The sequence below is a fragment of the Bos javanicus genome, chromosome 28, assembly GCF_032452875.1.
Source record: "Bos javanicus breed banteng chromosome 28, ARS-OSU_banteng_1.0, whole genome shotgun sequence".
Taxonomy (NCBI): domain Eukaryota; kingdom Metazoa; phylum Chordata; class Mammalia; order Artiodactyla; family Bovidae; genus Bos; species Bos javanicus.
This window is the reverse complement of record NC_083895.1, coordinates 17,249,461-17,269,316: the sequence shown is the minus strand read 5'-3', so window position 1 is coordinate 17,269,316 and position 19,856 is coordinate 17,249,461. Positions and strand designations below refer to the sequence as shown.

Sequence of the window (19,856 nt, the reverse complement as noted above, 5' to 3'; positions counted from 1 at the left end):
GGTGGCCTAAATGGGAAAGAAATCCAAAAAAGAAGGGATTAGGTAAAGCCATAGCTGATTCATTTTGCTATCAGCAGAAACTAACACAACACTGTAAAGCAACTATGCTCTAATAAAAATTAATTTAAAAAGAACAAGTAAAAGAAATTCAGAAAGATGAAGAAACTGACGTACAAGCAGCTGAAGCAACTCACCCCAGGGGACACAGCTGATAAATGGCAGAGTCACTAGCCATAGGGCCCCATGTTGCCTTCTCTTTGCCTTCTTTATTTAAAGGAAGTTTTATTGAAGTCTAGTTGATTTACAGTGTTGCTTTAATTTCTTCTATACAGCAGAGTGACTTGACTATACATATATATTTAACACTACTCCACTCTCAGTCTCCACTGCTCCATGTGGGAAGGGAGTCAGCTAAGACCATTATCCTCTGCCCTCCAGATCTCAGACTTGTTAGTATTCTTAACATGGGTGTGGTGCCATCCTCTGCATTCGCTTTTTTTTTGGCATGGAAGATTATATTTAGACACATGTTCTTTATTATGTTTCTAATTCTAGTAATAAGTTCTTATTGAATGTGCTTTAAAAGGAACTGACAACATTTCCAGTTTATATTCAGCAACAAGTTATGAAAATTATGGAGAAAATGATTATACTAAAAATTAGGGCTTAGAAGTCATCATTAAAGGAATGGAAATAGTTGACCTTTACACAGATATGAAGCAGAAAGTAATAGTGGTCTAAAAATATTGTGAAGGCTACCCAGTTAATTACACTTCCTTTGAATGACCCTAAAAGTTGTCGCGATGTGTACTGTAGGCAGAAACATTCAAATCAGTATGATTTCTGGTAGTTATTCAAAGATGGAATAAGAGCAGAAAGCACTTAGAATCCCCAGCCCCCTCTCTTTAGACGCAGTGCCAGCATCTGATGCTCCTACGCCTGTACCTTAACTCATGCGTGCTGGGTGCTGTCACTTCAGTCGCATTCGACTCTTTACGATCCTATCGACTGCCAGGCTCCTCTGTCCATGGAATTCTCCAGGCAAGAATACTGCAGTGGGTTGCCATGCCCTCCTGCAGGGTATCTTCCTGATCCAGGGATCAAACCCACGTCTCTTATGTCTCCTGCATTGGCAGACGGGTTCTTTACCACTGGAGCCAACTGGTGTCATTTAGAAGGGGCTGAGTTCCTCCCTCTTCTCTCCTCCAAGGATGGGCCTCGATTCTGGCTATTCAGAGGATTCCTTGTCCTAAATTACAAAGACTACATCAGGGTGAAATATAAAATCTCAGCCAGTCTAATGAGAGTTTGTGCAGCCTTTGGGGTGGCTAAATGGAAAGGTGATATAAACCCAAAGAGGGCTAGAGACGGAGCATGAAGGTGAACGATTCCTACCATCTTTTGGGCAGTAGCTAGATCCAGTCATGCCTGATGTTGCACCACCCAGACTTTCCCATTATATAAACCAGTACATTAATCTCAATCTGCCCCCACCCCCTGAGGTTTTAAGCCAGTTTAATTTGGGCTTCTGTCCTCACTAATATTCTGGCTATTCTCAGTTCAGTCACTCAGTCACATCTGACTCTTTCTGACCCCATTGCAGCATGCCAGGCTTCCCTGTCCATCACCAATTCCCAGAGCTTGCTCAAACTCATGTCCATAGAGTTGGTGATGCCATCCAACCATCTCATCCTCTGTCATCCCCTTCTCCTCTTGCCTTCAATCTTTCCCAGCATCGGGGTCTTTTCCAATGAGTCAGTTCTTTGCATCTGGTGACCAAAGTATTGGAGTTTCAGCTTTAGCATCAGTCCTTCCAATGAATATTCAGGACTGATTTCCTTTAGGATGGACTGGTTGGATCTCCTTGCTGTCCAAGGGATTCTCAGGGGTCTTCTCCAACACCACAGTGCAAAAGCATAAATTCTTTGGCGCTCAGCTTTCTTTGCAGTCCAATTCTCACATCCATACACGACTACGAGAAAAACCATAGCTTTGACTAGACGGACCTTTGTTGGCAAAGTAATGTCTCTGCTTTTTAATATGCTGTCTAGGTTAGTCATAGCTTTTCTTTCAAGGAGCAAGCATCTTTTAATTTCATGGCGGCAGTTACCATCTGCAGTGATTTTGGAGCCCAAGAAAATAAAATCTCTCCCTGTTTCCATTGTTTCCCCATCTATTTGCCATGAAGTGATGAGACTAGATGCCATGATCTTAGTTTTCTGAATGTTGAGTTTTAAGCCAACTTTTTCACTCTCCTCTTTCACTTTGATCAAGAGGCTCTTTAGTTCCTCTTCACTTTCTGCCATAAGGGTGGTGTCATCTGCACATCTGAGGTTATTGATATTTCTCCTGGCAATCTTGATTCCAGCTTGTGCTTCCTCCAGCCCGGCATTTCGCATGATGTACTCTGCATAGAAGTTATATAAGCAGGGTGACAATATACAGCCTTGTCGTACTCCTTTCCCAATTTGGAATCAGTCTGTTGTTCCATGTCTGGTTCTAACAGTGGCTTCTTGACCTGCATACAGGTTTCTCAGGAGGCAGGTAAAGTGGTCTGGTATTTCCATCCCTTGAAGAATTTTCCAGTTTGTTGTGATCTACACAGATCTACACATCTACTAATGAAAGGCTTGGCGTAATCAATAAAGCAAAAGTAGATGTTTTTCTGGAATGCTGAATGGTAATGGTCAATGCTATTGGTAATGGTCAAATCTGGCCTGAACAACCACCTATCAAGGGCAACGTAGAAAGTCTTCTAGCACTTCAAAATGCAGTTCAACCTTGAGATTATGTTAGTTTATGCTTTCTTTCCAGGAATAAATCTAATTTTAACTAAATAAAAAGAAAATGAGGGAACTCCTTGGCAGTCCAGTGGTTAGGATTTTGCGCTTCCACTTCTGGGGGCTCAGGTTTGATCCCTAGTTAGGGAACTAATATTCCACAAGCTGCTCAGCAAGGTCAAAACATAGAGAAAGGCATTCTTTGCCAGTTGATCTCTAACAAAACCTTTCATTTCCTTTTGATTCTGTTGACACAGATGCCATGCATCTGTTGTTGTTGTTGTTTAGTCACTAAGTCGTGTCCAACTCTTTGCAACCCTATGGACTGCAGTATACCAGGCTTCCCTGTCCTTCACTATCTCCCAGAGTTTGAGCAAACTCATGTCCATTGAGTTGGTGATGCCATCCAACCATCTCATCCTTTGTTGCCCCCTTCTCCTCCTGCCCTCAATCCTTCCCAGCATCAGAGTCTTTTCCAATAGACCTTTTCCAAAGAGTCATTTCTTTGCATCACGTGGCCAAAGTATTAGAGTTTCAGCTTCAGCATCAGTCTTTCCAATGAGTATTCAGGGTTAATTTCCTTTAGGATTGACTGTTTTGATCTCCTTGCTGTCCAAGGGACTCTCAAAAGTCTTCACCAGCATCACAATTCAAAAGCATCAATTTTTCGGCACTCAGCCTTCTTTAGGGTTCAACTCTCACATCTCTATAGGACTACTGGAAAAACCATAGCTTTGACTATAAGGACCTTTGTCGGCAAAGTGATATCTGTGCTTTTTAATATGCTGTCTAAATTTGTCATAGCTTTTCTGCCAAAGTGTCTTTTAATTTTATGGCTGCGGTCACAGTCTGCAGTGATTCTGAAGCCCTCCCCAAAATAAAATCTGTCACTGTTTCCACTTTTTCCCCATCTAATTGCCATGAGGTAATGGGACTTGGACTGCAAGGAGATCCAATCAGTCTATTCTAAAGGAGATCGGTCCTGGGTGTTCTTTGGAAGAAATGATGCTAAAGCTGAAACTCCAGTCCTTTGGCCACCTCATGCGAAGAGTTGACTCATTGGAAAGGACTCTGATGCTGGGAGGGATTGGGGGCAGAAGGAGAAGGAGACGACAGAGGATGAGATGGCTGGATGGTTCACTGACTCGATGGACGTGAGTCTGAGTGAACACCTGGAGTTGGTGATGGACAGGGAGGCCTGGCGTGCTGCGATTCATGGGGTTGCAAAGAGTCAGACACGACTGAGCGACTGAACTGAATGGGACCAAATGCCATGATCTTAGTTTTTTGAATGCTGAGTTTTAAGCCAGCTTTTTCACTCTCCTCTTTCACGTTCATCAAGAGGCTCTTTAGTTCCTCTTGGCTTTCTGCCAGTAGAGTGGGATGATCTGCATATCTGAGGTTGCAGATGTGCATATACAAAAAGAGAAAAATGGGGCAGATGCAGGGCGCTGTCTGTCTCTAGTTAGGTTGTTCTCATCTTTCAGACTTCCTTCTTCAGACCTGATTTGCCCACAGTCTTTGTGTCTAAGGGGGCTCAATAGCAGGGCTTCCAAGGGTGACCGGTTTAGAAGGTGTAACTATACCAATATGCAAACAGTTACACTGGCTTTTGGGTCCCTGTGAACATCATTCTGGAGTCAGTGCTGGAGGCTTCCCAGTAGCTTCCCCGTACCTGGAGGCAGTTGTCACACTGTGGACACGCCCTAACTCTTCTCATTTATCTCCCCCACTAGGATTCCAGATCCTTTGAGCTGGACTTGGTCTTCTGTGAGGCTGAGGATGGTCTCATGTATCCTTCTCTATATACTGTGTTGTGTACAACTTGATATATTAGCAAGGAATGTGTGAATTGGAGAGTTCTTTGGGAGAAATTCACATTTATTTATTTGTTTAAGACCTACACCCTTTCCATGATCTCAGTAATAGGGAGAAAAATGCCCAACCCAAAAGGCTGGTTTTGCTAATAATGTTTCCCACTGTCTTGTCAACCCCATTCTACCCCTGCCTGCCCACTCCGTCTTCCCTCAGCAGATTAACTTTCCTGTTTCTTGCCTTTAAGCTAATTTCTAAAGGGCTCTCACAAATGTACCTGGTGGCAGAAGGTCACCAGCCTGAGATTAAAAATTTGTTAGAGATAGTCCTTGAAAGATAAGCACTTTCAACTAGCAGCATTTAATGTGCTGCTTTTTCCTCTTCAAAGTGCTTTGCCAGCATTACTCAGGTGGTCCACTCAACACCTCTCACAGATTGGTCAGCAAGATTACAGATTTTTTTTTTTTTTTAAGGCAGAGAGTTTGGCGTTGTAACTTAAGGTAGTACAGTTCATTTAGACGTCTTGAGCCGGATGTTGATGTATTAACATTCTCAGCTTCTATGCTGACCTTGACTTCACCTTCTCTTGTTCAAGTGGTTGCTAAATTTTCTTAAAATCAATCTGATTTGGAAATCCTTAGAATGCACCTTCATTTTGGTTTGTATTCTAGTCTCAAATAAGTCTTATGGGTAATAAGATTTCTAGAAAAGAAATACTTTAGAAAAGACCCGGTTTAGTAAGCTCTTAATTTTTATTTTTCTGCTTGAATCAGCTTTTCTTTTATGGAATCCATTTATAAGGTGTACATGATGTTTTGAAATATATCTGCATTGTGAAATTATGTCCATGGTCAAGCTAATTAACACATCCATCACCTGCCATAATTACCATTTTTTGCTGTGTGGTGAGAACACTGGAGATCTACTCTCTTAGCAAATTTCAAGTGTTTGATACATTTTTATTCATTGCAGTCATTGTGCTGTGCTTCAGGTTTCCAGAATTTATTCATCTTATAACTGAAAGTTTGTTCCCTTTGATCAATATCTCCTCTTTTCCTCAACCGGCCCCCACCCCAGCCTTCGGTAACCACCACTCTAGCCTCTGTTACTATGAATTAGACTTAAGATGGAATCCATTTCTTTCTTTTTTAAAAAATACACATATCCCCTCTTTTGTGGATTTCCTTTCTCATTTAAGTCACCACGGAGCGTTAAGTAGAGTTCCCTGTGCTGTACACCAGGTTCTCACTAGTTCCCCATTTTATGCACAGTAACGTGTATATGTCAGTCCCCGTCTCCCGGTTCATCCCCTTTCCCCCTTGGTATCCATTCATTCGTTTTCTACATCTGTGTGTCTGTTTCTACTTTGCAACTCAGATCATCTGCACCGTTTTTCTAGATTACAAACATTTGCATTACTATACAATATTTGTTTTCTCTTTCTGATTTACTTCAGTCCGTGTGACAGTCTCTAGGTCCACGCACATCTCTGTGAATGGCACAATTTCATTCCTTTGTATGGCTAAGCAATATCCACTGTGCCACAATCTTCTCTATCCATTTCTTTAAAAGGTATTTCCAAGTAGTTGTGGTAGATGTCTAAAAAGACCTACTGTGTACTTCAGTTTTCCATTTCACTCAGTATCTGCCGTAGGTCACAATTACAATAATCAGGGCAGCACCCACCATTCCTTTTATTAAATGCGTCTCCTAATTCCATGTATTCAGCCACCTCATGGACCAGGTATTCTCATTACCGCGTCACAGACAAAGAGCCCTGGGCTGAAAGGAGCGTTTTACACGCCCATTGTCACATTAGGTGGTGGTTGGTGGTCCGGCTGAGAGTAAAACAGATCTGATGACTGCCTGAGCCCCTCTGCTGCCGCCCCGAGGCCACAGTGCCACTGTCAGAAGCGGAGTACGGCAGCCTGAGTGAAGCACATTCCCCTGGAGGAGTCGATGTGTAGACCAGAATTTGTCGTGACCAAAATGCCACTTAATGTTTGTTAATCCAGCAGGCTACTCCCTATAGTCGAATCAAAACATACGCCAGCCTAAAAAGCTACACAAGGGGCTGCAATGCTATATAAATTTAAGAAATAGATTCAACTATAAAAGATCTGGGAGTATCAGGATGATTAATATCTGTGTTTTTGTTTACCTAGCAATTTAGAATTTTCACACCATTTTCACACTCCTTGGGTCATTGCATTCTCACAGTGAGCTGGGACAGTTAACATTATCCACCACTACTCTGATGCAGAAATGGAGGCTCAGTGAGGGTTTCTGACTTGCCATTCATGGGCTATGAAGTGAGGCAGCCCACCTGAAACCCAATCATCTATTCTCTGTCTAGGGAATCTGACACCCACGTGGATCCCCCTGCCCTGGCCCTGTTTGACGTGTGGCTGTAGGCTGAAGTTATCCTGGGGTAACTACTAAAGGCATTAAGTGCTGGGTAATGACTTTTGACAAGCTTGTGCTCTCCCGGGCGCCCAGGCTGCTTACATCATCCAGCGGTTTCTCAACTAGATCACGTTTACAGGTTTTCCGATTAGACGCACTGAGTTTTGCCTGTGACCTATTGCTGTGAGCTTTACCTGGTGCCGTTCATGTTAGCAGTATCCAGACCACCAGTTCATCGACAGGATGACCTCCTGCCAGGGGCAGCCACGCCGACGGACCTTAACTGGTGTCATCTGACACTGAGGGTGACGGTCTGACTGCCTGCACCCTGGAGAATTAGCCGATATTGGAGTTAATTGGATTTCTCTTTCTTTTCCTTGCAAATACTTTCTTTTCTCCTGACTCTTTTCTTCCATGCCTGCACATTTATTTCCAGTCCTGGGCATTTGGGGGCATCCTCATTGGTGAGGCCACTGTGTACTTGCTCTCCTCTTTGCTCTGATGAATACGGCCGGTGAGAAACTATTTTGGGAAAATATGAAGCTCTTGGAGACAGTGATATCATCATTAGTCAGGCTTTAGACTCTATTGAATAATGTGCATTTTGGTTTTAATAGTATCCTTGACATCACTTCCAAGATGAAAAATGATGTGCTTAATCATAATCATTTTAGACTTGGGGAGTAAAAGGTCTTAAGTCAGTGTGAACTTTTCCTTAACATAGTGTTTTAGGTACTGTGTGTATACTTTGTATTATCAATTTCTTGAAATCCCTCTCTGAACTTCAGTTTCCTCATCTGTAAAATGGTGTGATATTACCTCCTGAGGCTACTCGGTCCTGAGGATTCAAACAACACATGACCATAAAGGCCTAGGACAGTCCTTAACATTGAGTTGGTAGAGTTGCTCTTAACATAGAAATTTAAATAAGACTAAGGCATTTAGATCGGAGAAGGCAATGGCACCCCACTCCAGTACTCTTGCCTGGAAAATCCCATGGATAGAGGAGCCTGGAAGGCTGCAGTCCATGGGGTCGCTGAGGGTTGGACACGACTGAGCGACTTCAGTTTCACTTTTCACTTTCATGCATTGGAGAAGGAAGTGGCCACCCACTCCAGTGTTTTTGCCTGGAGAATCCCAGGGACGGGGGAGCCTGGCGGGCTCCCATCTATGGGGTGGCACAGAGTCGGACACGACTGAAGTGACTTAGCAGAAGGCATTTAGAAAATACATTCTTCTAACTGAATGGGGTCTGTTGATTTAATATAGGCATCCTGTGTCTATAATTGTAAAGGGCCAGTCCTAGCTGGAAATTGTTTTTGCTGTGTTTTCTCCACACATTATCAGATTTTAACAAATGGGCTCATATAAATAAAAGTCCTTTGAAAAGTAGAAGCGACTTTCAGAAAAGAAAGGAAAAATAGAAGCAACTACACATCCATACTTTGAAAGTCTTTGAAAAGTAGAAACGACTATACCGTGCCAACACTGGCCTTGGTGCCTGATCTCAGGTGTTCATTTTCATTTAATCTTCATATCAATCAGTCGTCAATTTGAAAATAAGGGAACTCAGACCGAGAAAAGTTAAGAAACATTCTAAGGATCTTAAGGCCAGCAAGTAGTGTTGGGGCATCTCCAAGGGGGCTTTCAATAAGTAAAGAAAAAGAAAAGTCAAAGGCAAAGTATCTCCTTCATTCCTGGTGGAGGCCAGCTTGAGGGTTGTGTCTGACCCAAGTGGGCCTTGGTAACTGCACCCCTGGGCAGACCCCCTACCCAGTGGCCAGCATCAGTGACCCGGGACAGGTAGCCCCTCATGGAGTTCTGCGTAGGGGAACAAAGCAGGTGGCTCTCCTCTGTGACCAAGCTCGGGCCTGCAAGAGTGAAAACTGCATCTGAGCAGAGCCTTCCAGCTGCCTTTCCCAAATCGTCCATGAAGATAAATAAACCACATTTCCAGGGCTACAGTGAATATAAAGGGACAGAGTGAGGCCTTCAGTGACACAATTGAGCAGCCTTTCCAAACTGGAAAGCTTACGAGTGGGAAAAGTGCTCTCTTCACAAATGGCAGAGATGATTTTCAAATCCAAGTCTGTGACTCAGCTCTAAAGCCCGGCTTTTCCATTAAGCCCTGGGAACACCCCTACTTGCTGTGTGAAGTTTGAGAGCCGTCTCTAGTTCATCTTTTTTTTTTTTAAATAAGCACGGTGTCTTTACTTTTTAATTTTTTGGCTATGCCTCATGGCATGTGGCATCTTAGTTCCCCCAACCAGAGATTGAATCTATGCGCCCTGCATTGGAAACGTGGAGAATTAACCATTGGACCACCAGGGAAGTCCCTCTAGCTCACCTTTTTCAACCATCGTTTATGTAGTATCTGGTTTATTGTTTTAAATGTCTGCTGTAAGTAACCAGGTGCAAGAGTTTTTCCTGGTACTGTGGTACCATGCGCAGTGATGTGTCAGAACATTTTGAAATTCATATTGTTGATTAAAATAAGTAAGCAGTTCAAGCGGCACATTTCCGTTTTAAGTGAACGTAGCCATTCCCTTTTCCAGGAGATCTTCCTGACCCAGGGATCAAACCCAAGTCTCCTGCACTGCAGGCAGATTCTTTACTGTCTGAGCCGCCAGAGAAGCCCAGTCTGTAGAAAGAAGTATTCAGAGACACGTAACTTGGAAATGAAGCTACCACCTCATATCTATAAAAACCCTAGGTTCAGATGGCATGCCTTGTTTTGTATTTCAGTGGATGCATTGTGAGAAGAGCCTTTTGTTTGTCTGTATTTCACTTATTATAATTGTTAGGCCTACCCATAAACCTCTGCAAAACTCTATGGAAAAAAAAAACGGGAACAAATGTGAGGACATACGGCCAGTTGTTTTGAACACGTCTTTGTGTTTGTTCATTGTACACTGGTTCATTTGTGTTATGACAGAGTTCCTAGGGGTGGGGAGAGTGAGGGACCTAGGAGGGAGTCAGAGGGGTCCCCGTGTGCTGGCACACTCCTGCCTGCATAAATATTGCATCACGGCAGTGTTACCTTTTTGTGTGATGTAATTGATCGTTTCAATAATTAATGTCGCCAGTGCATGTGTCTAAGAGGACCAAGGGTAAATAATTTACTGTAATTACCAAAGAGGAGTGATATTATTTATTTATTAGAGCTTGAAAAAAATGGGTCCTTTGGAAAATAACCTTAAGGCCCCAAATGTAGTTTTAGTTTGCTAAAAAATTTAGTAAGCAACACCACTACTTCACATTAAACATTTTGCCCTACTCTGGAGGTGAGTTGGGCTTCCCAGTTGGCAGTACTGGTAAAGAACCTGCCTGCCAATGCAGAAGACTTCAGGGACAGGGGTTCAATCCCTGGGTCAGGAAGCTCCCCTGGAAGAGGGCATGGCAACCCACTCTAGTATACTTGCCTGAAGAATCCCATGAACAGAGAAGTCTGGTGGGCTATAGTCCATAGGGTCGCAGAGAGTCAGGACACGATTGAAGCAACTAGGCACGGAGGGCAGTTCTTTGGGGTCTCTACAAGTCAGTAAAATTGGTAAATGAGGCCAGACTAAAGCCAACATCTAATCTTTGGTTAAACCATAAAGAATGTGGGCACTTTCTGAAGTGATGTATTGCTCTTTGGGGATTAGGAACCTGGTTCTATAAGCTTTTATGAACATCACTGATCACACACCCACCCAGCAGATGTGTCCTCTCTCGCTCAATGCAGAAAAAGCTGCTCCTCATTCATTTCTGCATTCCCCTAAGATCTGGATAGGATAGTGACTGCACATAAGTGCTCTACAAATTATTGTTCAGTTTGATTTAAATTATTGTTCAGTTTGATTTCAGAGCTATTCTTTAATGTTTATAATTCACAGTAATTTAGAAAATTTGTTTTCTTATCAAATATACACACCAATCAAAAGTCATGTCCTGTTATCAGACATACTCATTTGGATTAAAATAAGAACCTCCATATACACCTTCAGCCTCTTCTCTCCAGGGACAGTGACTTGGGGTACCTTTTGATGACTGAGTATTAAGCTCACAGGGTACTCTGCATGGTAGAGGACTTGCCATCTGTGACTTCCACTAAAGAAATGAACCTGGAACATTTCACTGGAAAATTTCAGAGAAGCCTCCATTTTCAGCCTCCAGGCTCCATCCCTAACTGTCTATCTGGGAGACCAGTAAAGGTAGAAGTTTGGGTCTGAACATTTGGTATATAAGCTTTCAATTAATCTCCATTTTCATTATGGAGAAATCTTCTCCATAATCTTCTTCCTCTGGTTGCTATACCTCTAACTTTCTGCCAAGGATGATGGAGGGAAGTTAGTTATTTGGCGACAGATAAATCAGTGAGGGGATTGTGAGGATCACATCACTTTTATAGAGACTTTCAACCAATCCTTGTTTTTCTGCTGATGTGTTCTCTTATGCTCTTTGTGTGCGTGTGTGTATGTGTGAGTTAACACTCAACTTTCGTTTTACTGGGGTTTCAATAGAAAGCAGATCTTTACCAGGATGAAAAATGAGATTGATATCGTTTGTGGTCTGTGAAATACTTTCATCAGATTTAGAACATTCTTAGCAATTCTGTCTTCAGACTTAGCCTCTACTTTGTTTTCCTCTTCTTCCAAGAGTCCAGTTACACATATGTTAAAACTTTTCACTGTGTTCTACATCTCATACCATTTTCTGTATTTTTCATTCTTTTAAACTATCTACCCTTGACATTCACATACTACTACATTCAAAACAAATAACCAACAAGGGCCTACTTTTTATAGCACAGAGAACTCTGTTCAATATTCTATAATAATCTAAATGGGAAAAGAATTTGAAAAAGAATATGTATATATATAAAATTGAATCACTGAACTATACCCCTGAAACTAACACAGCATTGTAAATCAACCACAGTCCAATATAACATAAAATTTTTTAAATCTGCCCTTCATTTTGTATATTTTTCCACTTACACTTCCAGTTTACTAACCTTGTTTTCTGTTGTGTCTACTCAAAAACTCACATTATACTGAGAACCGGACAAAGACCCATTTGATTCTTTCTTACACATATTCCAGTGCTCTGTTGAATTATCCAACTTTATTTTTCTCTATCTTTTCTATTTTCTTAAACATACTAATCATAGTTATTAGGATCACTGTAGTGAAAGTTCTTATAAGCTTCCTTCAAAATACAGGACGACCTTGGGATCTGTTTATAGTATCTGGGTGTCTTTTTCTGTTTTTGTTCATGTGCTCTGGCCATCCTTGGCAGTTTTTCATTGCATGCTGGACATGATGTATTAAAAACAAGTTTGTAGACATGACACACCCAGTGATGATATATTCTTTCAAAGAGGAGTCACTATCTCTCTGCTATGCAAATAGAGGGGTGGTTGAGTCTTCTAATCCAATCAAGATTTTGCTGAAATGAGGCTGGTTTGAAGCCCTGATAAGCCTCAGGCAATCTCTGAACTGTCTCTGGCCCTTCAGGGTCCTTATTTGAAATTTTGGTATGATCTTTGAGGCCCCTCCCTTTCTAAGTCTCAAACTCTGAATCTTTTTTCTCATGAAACTGCCCAACAGCTCTACTATGCCTTTCAGAAATTTTCAGGTTGGTTTTTCACCTTCCTGTTCTGCACAGCCCCAGAATTTAGCAGATGTTCTGAACAGAAATCTGTAGCATGCTTGAGGCCACCCAGATCTCCACCAAAACTCTTTTGGTTTTTGTATTCCCCTGCAGGCAGCCCCTGTAGGCACAAAGCCCAGATTCCATCTGCACTGGTAATTGACAAATGCCCCCAAGTTAAAAATGGAAACAAAAAGTCAGCTTATCTTTTTGCAGGTCACCTCGTCTCCAAGTACAGGTCCTCCAGTTTTGCACCTCAGTTGTTCTCTGCTGCCTGCAGAGATAGATGATTTCCATGCTTACCTGCTGCCTGCAGAGATAGATGATTTCCGTACTTATCTGGTGTACAGCGCTAGGCTGCTGTAGGCTTCTCTATCCCACTTGGAAATAGAAGTCATCAAGATTGACCTTTTTTTTTTTTTTTTTTTGAGATTCAGAAGAGAAATTTACAGTTGTAGGATTAAGTTAAGAGATTTTTGAAGTACTTAAAATCGTGGTTAGAATGACTTCTGTGATCTTCCTTGTGCCATGCCAATTACTCAAGTGGTTTCTTAAAAGACTGAAATAATACAGCATATCAATGAACTTTATTTTTTAATTTTTGAAACTGCAATGTAGACCTATAGAGGAATATACAGTCAGGCCCGTGGATGCAAAGGGCTGATGACACTGGTTATTTTATATAAGGGACTTGAGCATCCCCGTATTTTAGTATCCACAGGCACAGGTGGGTGAGGGGTGTCCTGGAACTGGTCACCTGAGGATAAAAGAGACAACTATAAGAAAATGCTTATTTTGAATATTGAACTATCTGGACTGATGGAGACATACAGGTATATTTTATAGGTGCAGAGAAACCACTGTCTTGGATGAGTTGCTGACATAATACATTGTTTATTTTTCAGCATCTAACATTCACAAGAGAATTTGACTCAGATTCTCTTAGACATTACAGCTGGGCTGCAGATACCTTGGACAATGTCAATCTTGTCTCAAGTCCTGTTCATTCCGGGTAAGTAACCAGAAACTCACTTCTCCTGTTACATTAACATTGCATTTATCATTTGCAGTTATAAATTCATATTGGCAAGTTTCACATGTATTAAATATTGATCTTCTAAAGGACTTCATTAATGAGTATACGTGGCATATATTTGTAAATCATTAGTAAATTCTTTTCTAGACAAGTCTGCATATCTGTTTTTATTGACAAAAGCACAGTATTAGAAAGGAAATTAACAAAGCGCTGGTGCATAAAAACTGCCTGGCTATTCTGGCCCTACTTTTAGGCCCTTAATTTTGCATTTCAATAAAAAAATTTTAGTATAGTCATTTCTTTTCATTTTACTTTATTCAAATGTTTTTTCTGAGTATATTATTTTTCTGAAATATAATTGTAATGAAGTTGTATTAAAGTTTTTTAAATAAATGAATTTTTAAAAGAAAAGAAACAGTAAATGTACCAGTGTGTGTACACCAGAAGAGCTATTGTAAAAACCACATCGAAGAGGCTCCTCTTTGCTGCCCTGTTAGTCAGCAGGCAGCTAAGAGGTGACCTGCTTCAACTGCTAAATTGATAATTGCTGTATTTTTAGATATTGGGTTCTTTGCCTAATAGGTAATTAAAACTTGGGATAATCGATATGTATACAAATGGGAATGAAATAATTTGAAAATTTCAAAGTATTTTCACCTCTGAAATTGATGTTTAGGCCATAAATTAATTGTAATTCAGGACAAGTACAGACTCATTTTGAATTAAATAAATTAACTATGATTAACATATGTGAAATGCCTTTATATATCTTATGAAGTATTTTTTGCTGCTTTGAATTACAATAAAGTGTGATGGCTAACATAGCTAGTGCTTGTCATATCTGGCATCATGCTAAATCTTTTCACATGTATTATTTAATATTTATTTGAACCTTAAAATGACACCGAGATAAGTTTTATCATTATTCCCATTTTACAGAGGAAAAGTCCTAAGCTCAGAGTAATGCTACAAATTATTTAAAGAATTCTTACACAATTACAGCTTGTAACATCACAGCTGTAAAACACAAGTCACCACAATGTCATTTAAACAGAAATAATTTACATGCAAGTGCTTTATAAACTACATGGTGGTCTTTGAGTCATCAATATTGCATTTCTTTAATTAGAAAAATTCTTAATTATAGTAATATTAATTTTTAAACTGCTTAAAATATTTACATGATTTATAGTAGATGTATATGAGTCTAAAATTGCAAAAGCAAAAAAAAAAAAAAAAAGTCAGAGTTGAGAAGGAAAATATAAAACACCCAGAATACATTCATTCAGTGGGCAAACATATTGAGTTTTTTGAACCAAGTTTAGTGAATTGCCACCATGTTACCAGAATCTAGAACCAGCACTTTGTACTCTACATAGGAAAGAAAAGTCCAAGGGTTTTATTTAGTAAATTGAGAAGCTGAGGCATCATGGGATAATAAAATCAGAAATGAGCGTTCCTCTACATTGGACACAGTATAGTATTTGAATATGCAACTTATCTCTCCTTCCCCTTGAATTCATTGAAGACAACAGACTTCTTCAGGGAAGGAAAGTAATAGCAGCTAGTTGGGCTTATTTGAAAAGGAGAATATACACTGGTATACACTTGGAACTAGTTCATTAATGCTAGGTCTATGGAGTAGCTTATACATAGCCATATGAGGCAAATCTTTTTCCAAATTGTCCCACAAATGCCAAATGCCTTGGTTTTGTTTTCTGATGGTTTTTATTTTTCCTTTGCTTATCATTGACATTTTCTGTTGCTTGCTTCTAATTATCTTACATTAATTTTCCCATTTGCTTTCTAAATTATTTTGCAGCTATTCTTCTCCACTTCCTCAGTATGATTCAAGGTGATAACTGTGTCTTTTATGTGAATCATCCCTTTTTGTATTTTTAATTTATGTGAATTTTCCCCACAGATTGTGTCAATGTCTGTAAGTGTATCAGCATTTGTCATCCTGCTGTTCCTAAAACTAGAAACATTCATGTGTTAGTTTTAAAATCATTTGTAGAATTCCTGCTTTAGTTTACATATTAATAAGATACAATGAATATGATTCAGTATTACCTTTTCATTTGTTTTTGTAAGTTATAGTGCATGAAATTTTATTTTGTATCCAACATGTAAGAAGTGAAGTTGCTCAGTCCTGTGAGACTGTTTGCGACCCCATGGACTGTGTAACCTAGCAGGGTCCTCCGTCTATGGAATTTTCCAGGCAAGAGGACTGGAGAGGGTTGCCATTTCCTTCTCCAGGGCATCTTCCCAACCAGGGATGGAACCCAGATCTCCTGCATTGCAGGCAGATGACTTACCCACTGTGCCACCAGGGAGTTTAAAAAACAAATTTCTGTATTTCATGATGTTATTGAATAATAGGACTCAATATTCTGCTTAACATTTACCCCATATTTCCTCAGTCTTTTGGCTCTATAAAGCTGAAAACCTTAGAACAATAAATAATCAGTAATGAGCCCTAGCTATGTGCTGGGTGCCATGCAGAATATAGAGAAAGAGATTCTTCCAATTTGTCATTAAAATCTTCTAAGCCATGGTTTTTCCATTTGGTTCTGATATTCTCTGTAGCTGGGGTATTTTTATATTGACACTGGTAACCTTCTTACACTACCTTCAGTGTATATATGTATATATATTATATACCTATAATATATATTTCATTTATTTATATATGTATAAATAAATGAAATTTATCACTCAGTTGTGTCTGACTCTTTGAGACCCCATAGACTGTAGCCCGCCAGTCTCCTCTGCCACAGGAATTCTCCAGACAAAAATACTGGTGTGGGTTGTCATGCCTTCCTCCATGGGATCTTCCCAACCCAGGGATCAAACTTAGGTCTCCTGCATTGCAGGTGGATTCTTTACCGTCTGAACCACGAGGGAAGCCCATAATATATATTTCATGTATTTATATATGTATATATTTTTCCGTATTTTTTTTCAATGTTAGTAACCAAATCTGACCTAGGCAATTTCTAAGCACACTTAACAAAATAGTTTTGTTTATTGGTTTATTCAATAAACATTTACTGTGTGCTTATTATGTGTGAGAATCATGCTCAGCTCTACAGGTAGAGCAGTGAACAAGACCAACCTGATCGGAATATTATGTGTGTGAGTGAGAACCAGCTGTTTGTTGCCAGAGTGAGCAAGGTCCTCTCAGTGTAAATACTCCAGTGTTTATTTGTACCAATACAACTGCATTTTCAAACCCAGAGTTTATCTTGAGTCATTTCTCATTCATTCTGTTACTGTTAATCCCAACCACAAGTTCCTTTTTAACTACTAAAAGCTGGGAAAGATCAGATTTTTGTCTTGGACTTCCTTATAATATTGCCACATTGTCTTCAGTACCAGGTAAAAGTGGCTGTTAAGCTTGTACATGTCTAAGGAAATGAAGGCTCCCAGAGTAGCTGCAAGGGAGCCCTGGAACATTCAGCACTGGAGACAGTTCATCTGGACACTTGTACAAGTGAACAAGGATCTTTGTTTTTTAATAGGAGGGAGTTTTGTTTTTTGTTTTGTTCTGTTTTTGAAGGGGTCTGTCTCTTGCCCTCATACTTTGAATATCCCTGTGATTCTAGTCTCTCAAAGTAGATACAATAATATCAAAACATAAAAACCATTCATTAATCCAGAGGAAAATGGCTAAATCCAAAAAGAGCAAAAAGGTATGAAGTTGATGACTTCACTGATGACCACAGTTGGTTCTGAAAATCTGCTGGGCTAAAAGGTGATCCCCATGCACCTGCCTCTCTCCATGGGGATGGTGGGCTGATTTACTCTTTCAAGGTCAAGAAGCATCACTCTTTTGGAAGGAGTCTCCAGCTAAGACCTCCAGGCAGGGTCTGAAATCTATTTGCGGGGATGTTAGAACTGTTTTACAGAAGAGTATACAGTAGCAGATTTTGATGGATGGGATTGTCCACCCCCACACCCACATACACACACCAGATACTGTAGATATTCAGACAGTTTTCTAAATATCAACATTTGGTGCTCTTCCATGAATAAGCATATTTTCATATGTGAGAACCAAAATGTAAAAATATGTGTTTCTGTTCGCCTGTCTGACTTGCACTCTTCATATGTTGGGCTCACTGGTTTATGTTTACTAGAGCGCTTTACAACCCGGTGACAAAGGTGGGAGGAGTCACAGAGGTCTTTTTTTCATGAACATATGATAGGAATCAAGATATTACCCAAATAAGTTTGAGATTAGCAGATACAAACTATTATGCATTGGGTGGATAAACAACAAGTTGCTACTGTCTAACACAGGGGACTATATTCAGTAACCTGTGATGAATCATAATGGAAAAGAATATGAAAAATAATATATATATGCGTAACTGAATCACTTTGCTGTACAGCAGACATTAACACATTATAATTCAACTATATGCCATAAAAAGTTTTAAAAGATACTACCCAAATATGACAGTTTACATCTTTACATCTTCATAGCTACAAGCACAAGCAGATAAATAGTTTTTCTTCCCTAGCTTTAATGTAGCAGCCAATGACAGAATTATATAGAGATGTTTTCTAAAAAGTCAGTTCGTCAATTTTTGCATTTCTGTACAGATACTCAAATGTAGGTTATTTTAAACAGTTTTTAAAGCCAAATTGATACTGAAAAGATTAAATCCCTTTCCATCAAAATTGCCCTAGTAAAACTTAGTCACTTTCTGCTTTTATTCGTTTCTGCTTTGTGGAAATAGTAAAAATTAGAGTGTCGGTATGATTAAATATACATTTATTTTCTGAGTTGTTCACGTTTAAGATGTACTGTGGAGTTTCATCTTAACTGCTGGGGGAAGAGATTCCATAGTCAGCAAATGGCTAAAACCATGTATAGTTACAATGACCCTTAAATATAATTTAAACCACCCACAGCAACCACATACAGTGGTTTTGTTTAGGGGACTTTGTTTTTAAATGCAAGACAGTCCTTTAATAGCCAGCTTTTATTCCAGCTTTGAAACATTCACTATTCCTTTAGTTTGAGCATCGACAGAGTGATTGACTTCTGTTCAGAGGCCATTTGCCACCAAAAATAAATTGTCGTGTTTTACACTTTTGCTCAGTTCACAAGTCAAATGCATGTTTGAGGTATTTACTTCCAGTGTATTCTTAAAGAGAGGGAATGCTAGCTACCTTGTCTGTCACTTTAACATTTAACTTCAGAACTGACTGTGGAGATGGTTTGCATCTCTCCCTGACTCGGCCTCTGATCTTCCTCTGCAGGTTTCTGGTTAGCTTTATGGTGGATGCTCGAGGGGGCTCCATGAGGGGAAGCCGTCACCACGGGATGAGGATTATCATTCCTCCACGCAAGTGTACGGCCCCCACCCGCATCACCTGCCGTTTGGTAAAGAGACATAAACTGGCCAACCCACCCCCCATGGTGGAAGGAGAGGGATTAGCCAGTAGACTGGTAGAAATGGGTCCTGCAGGGGCACAATTTTTAGGGTAAGTCATTTTGTCAATTTTCATCTTGGCCCTTATACTGCATCTTTGATTTTCTTTACCCTTGTCAATTAAATTAAATCTATTGAGTTAACTACTAAATCTATTGAGTTGGACCATTTTGATCGATTATAGCATTGGTGTAGAATCAAAGGTCACAAAGCTATGTAATTCTGTGAAAAGCTGGAAGGCTGGCACTCCCTTAACTCAGTTTGCTGGTCAAAGCTTTTACTAACTGAGAAGCATGTTCTCTGCTCAGTGAGTGCACGGAACCCCAGCAGCCCCCGTGGAAGTCAAGGCACCACTCTGACACGTGACATATTGAATAAATAGCTATTTTGGGTACATGTCTGCTTAATGATAATTTTTGGGGGAAACAATCCATTGTGATCTGGTCCTTTAAGAGAAAAAAATGAATTTATTTTCTGAGGTGGCACTTGGGTGCGAACCAGGCAGGCTCTGTCATGACTGACAGTTTGTTCACAGTTTCCCCTTCTTGTTTCTCTTCCTGCTGCATGGATGTTATTCAGTAAACTGCATCTTCCCACCAATCCTCCCCCTGTAAATGAGGGTGAGAGCTTGGTTAGCCGAATCCTGCAGCTTGGGCCTCAAGGAACAAAATTTATTGGGTAGGATCTTTATAGACAAGATACAGAATGTCTACAATTCTTTTCCATTTTCAATTT

At 40.1% G+C, this 19,856-nt stretch overlaps 1 protein-coding gene across 8 annotated transcripts in view; it reads left to right on the top strand.

Moving 5' to 3' along the window:
- The window catches only part of ANK3 (ankyrin 3), a 749,200-nt gene that overhangs the window by 642,199 nt on the left and 87,145 nt on the right, over nt 1–19,856 (top strand). For all 8 annotated transcript variants that reach the window (XM_061405045.1, XM_061405049.1, XM_061405044.1 and 5 more), the window contains 2 exons: nt 13,544–13,650; nt 18,949–19,173. In XM_061405045.1, coding sequence (XP_061261029.1) covers nt 13,544–13,650; nt 18,949–19,173 — 332 coding nt within the window. The remainder of the gene's footprint in view (nt 1–13,543; nt 13,651–18,948; nt 19,174–19,856) is intronic.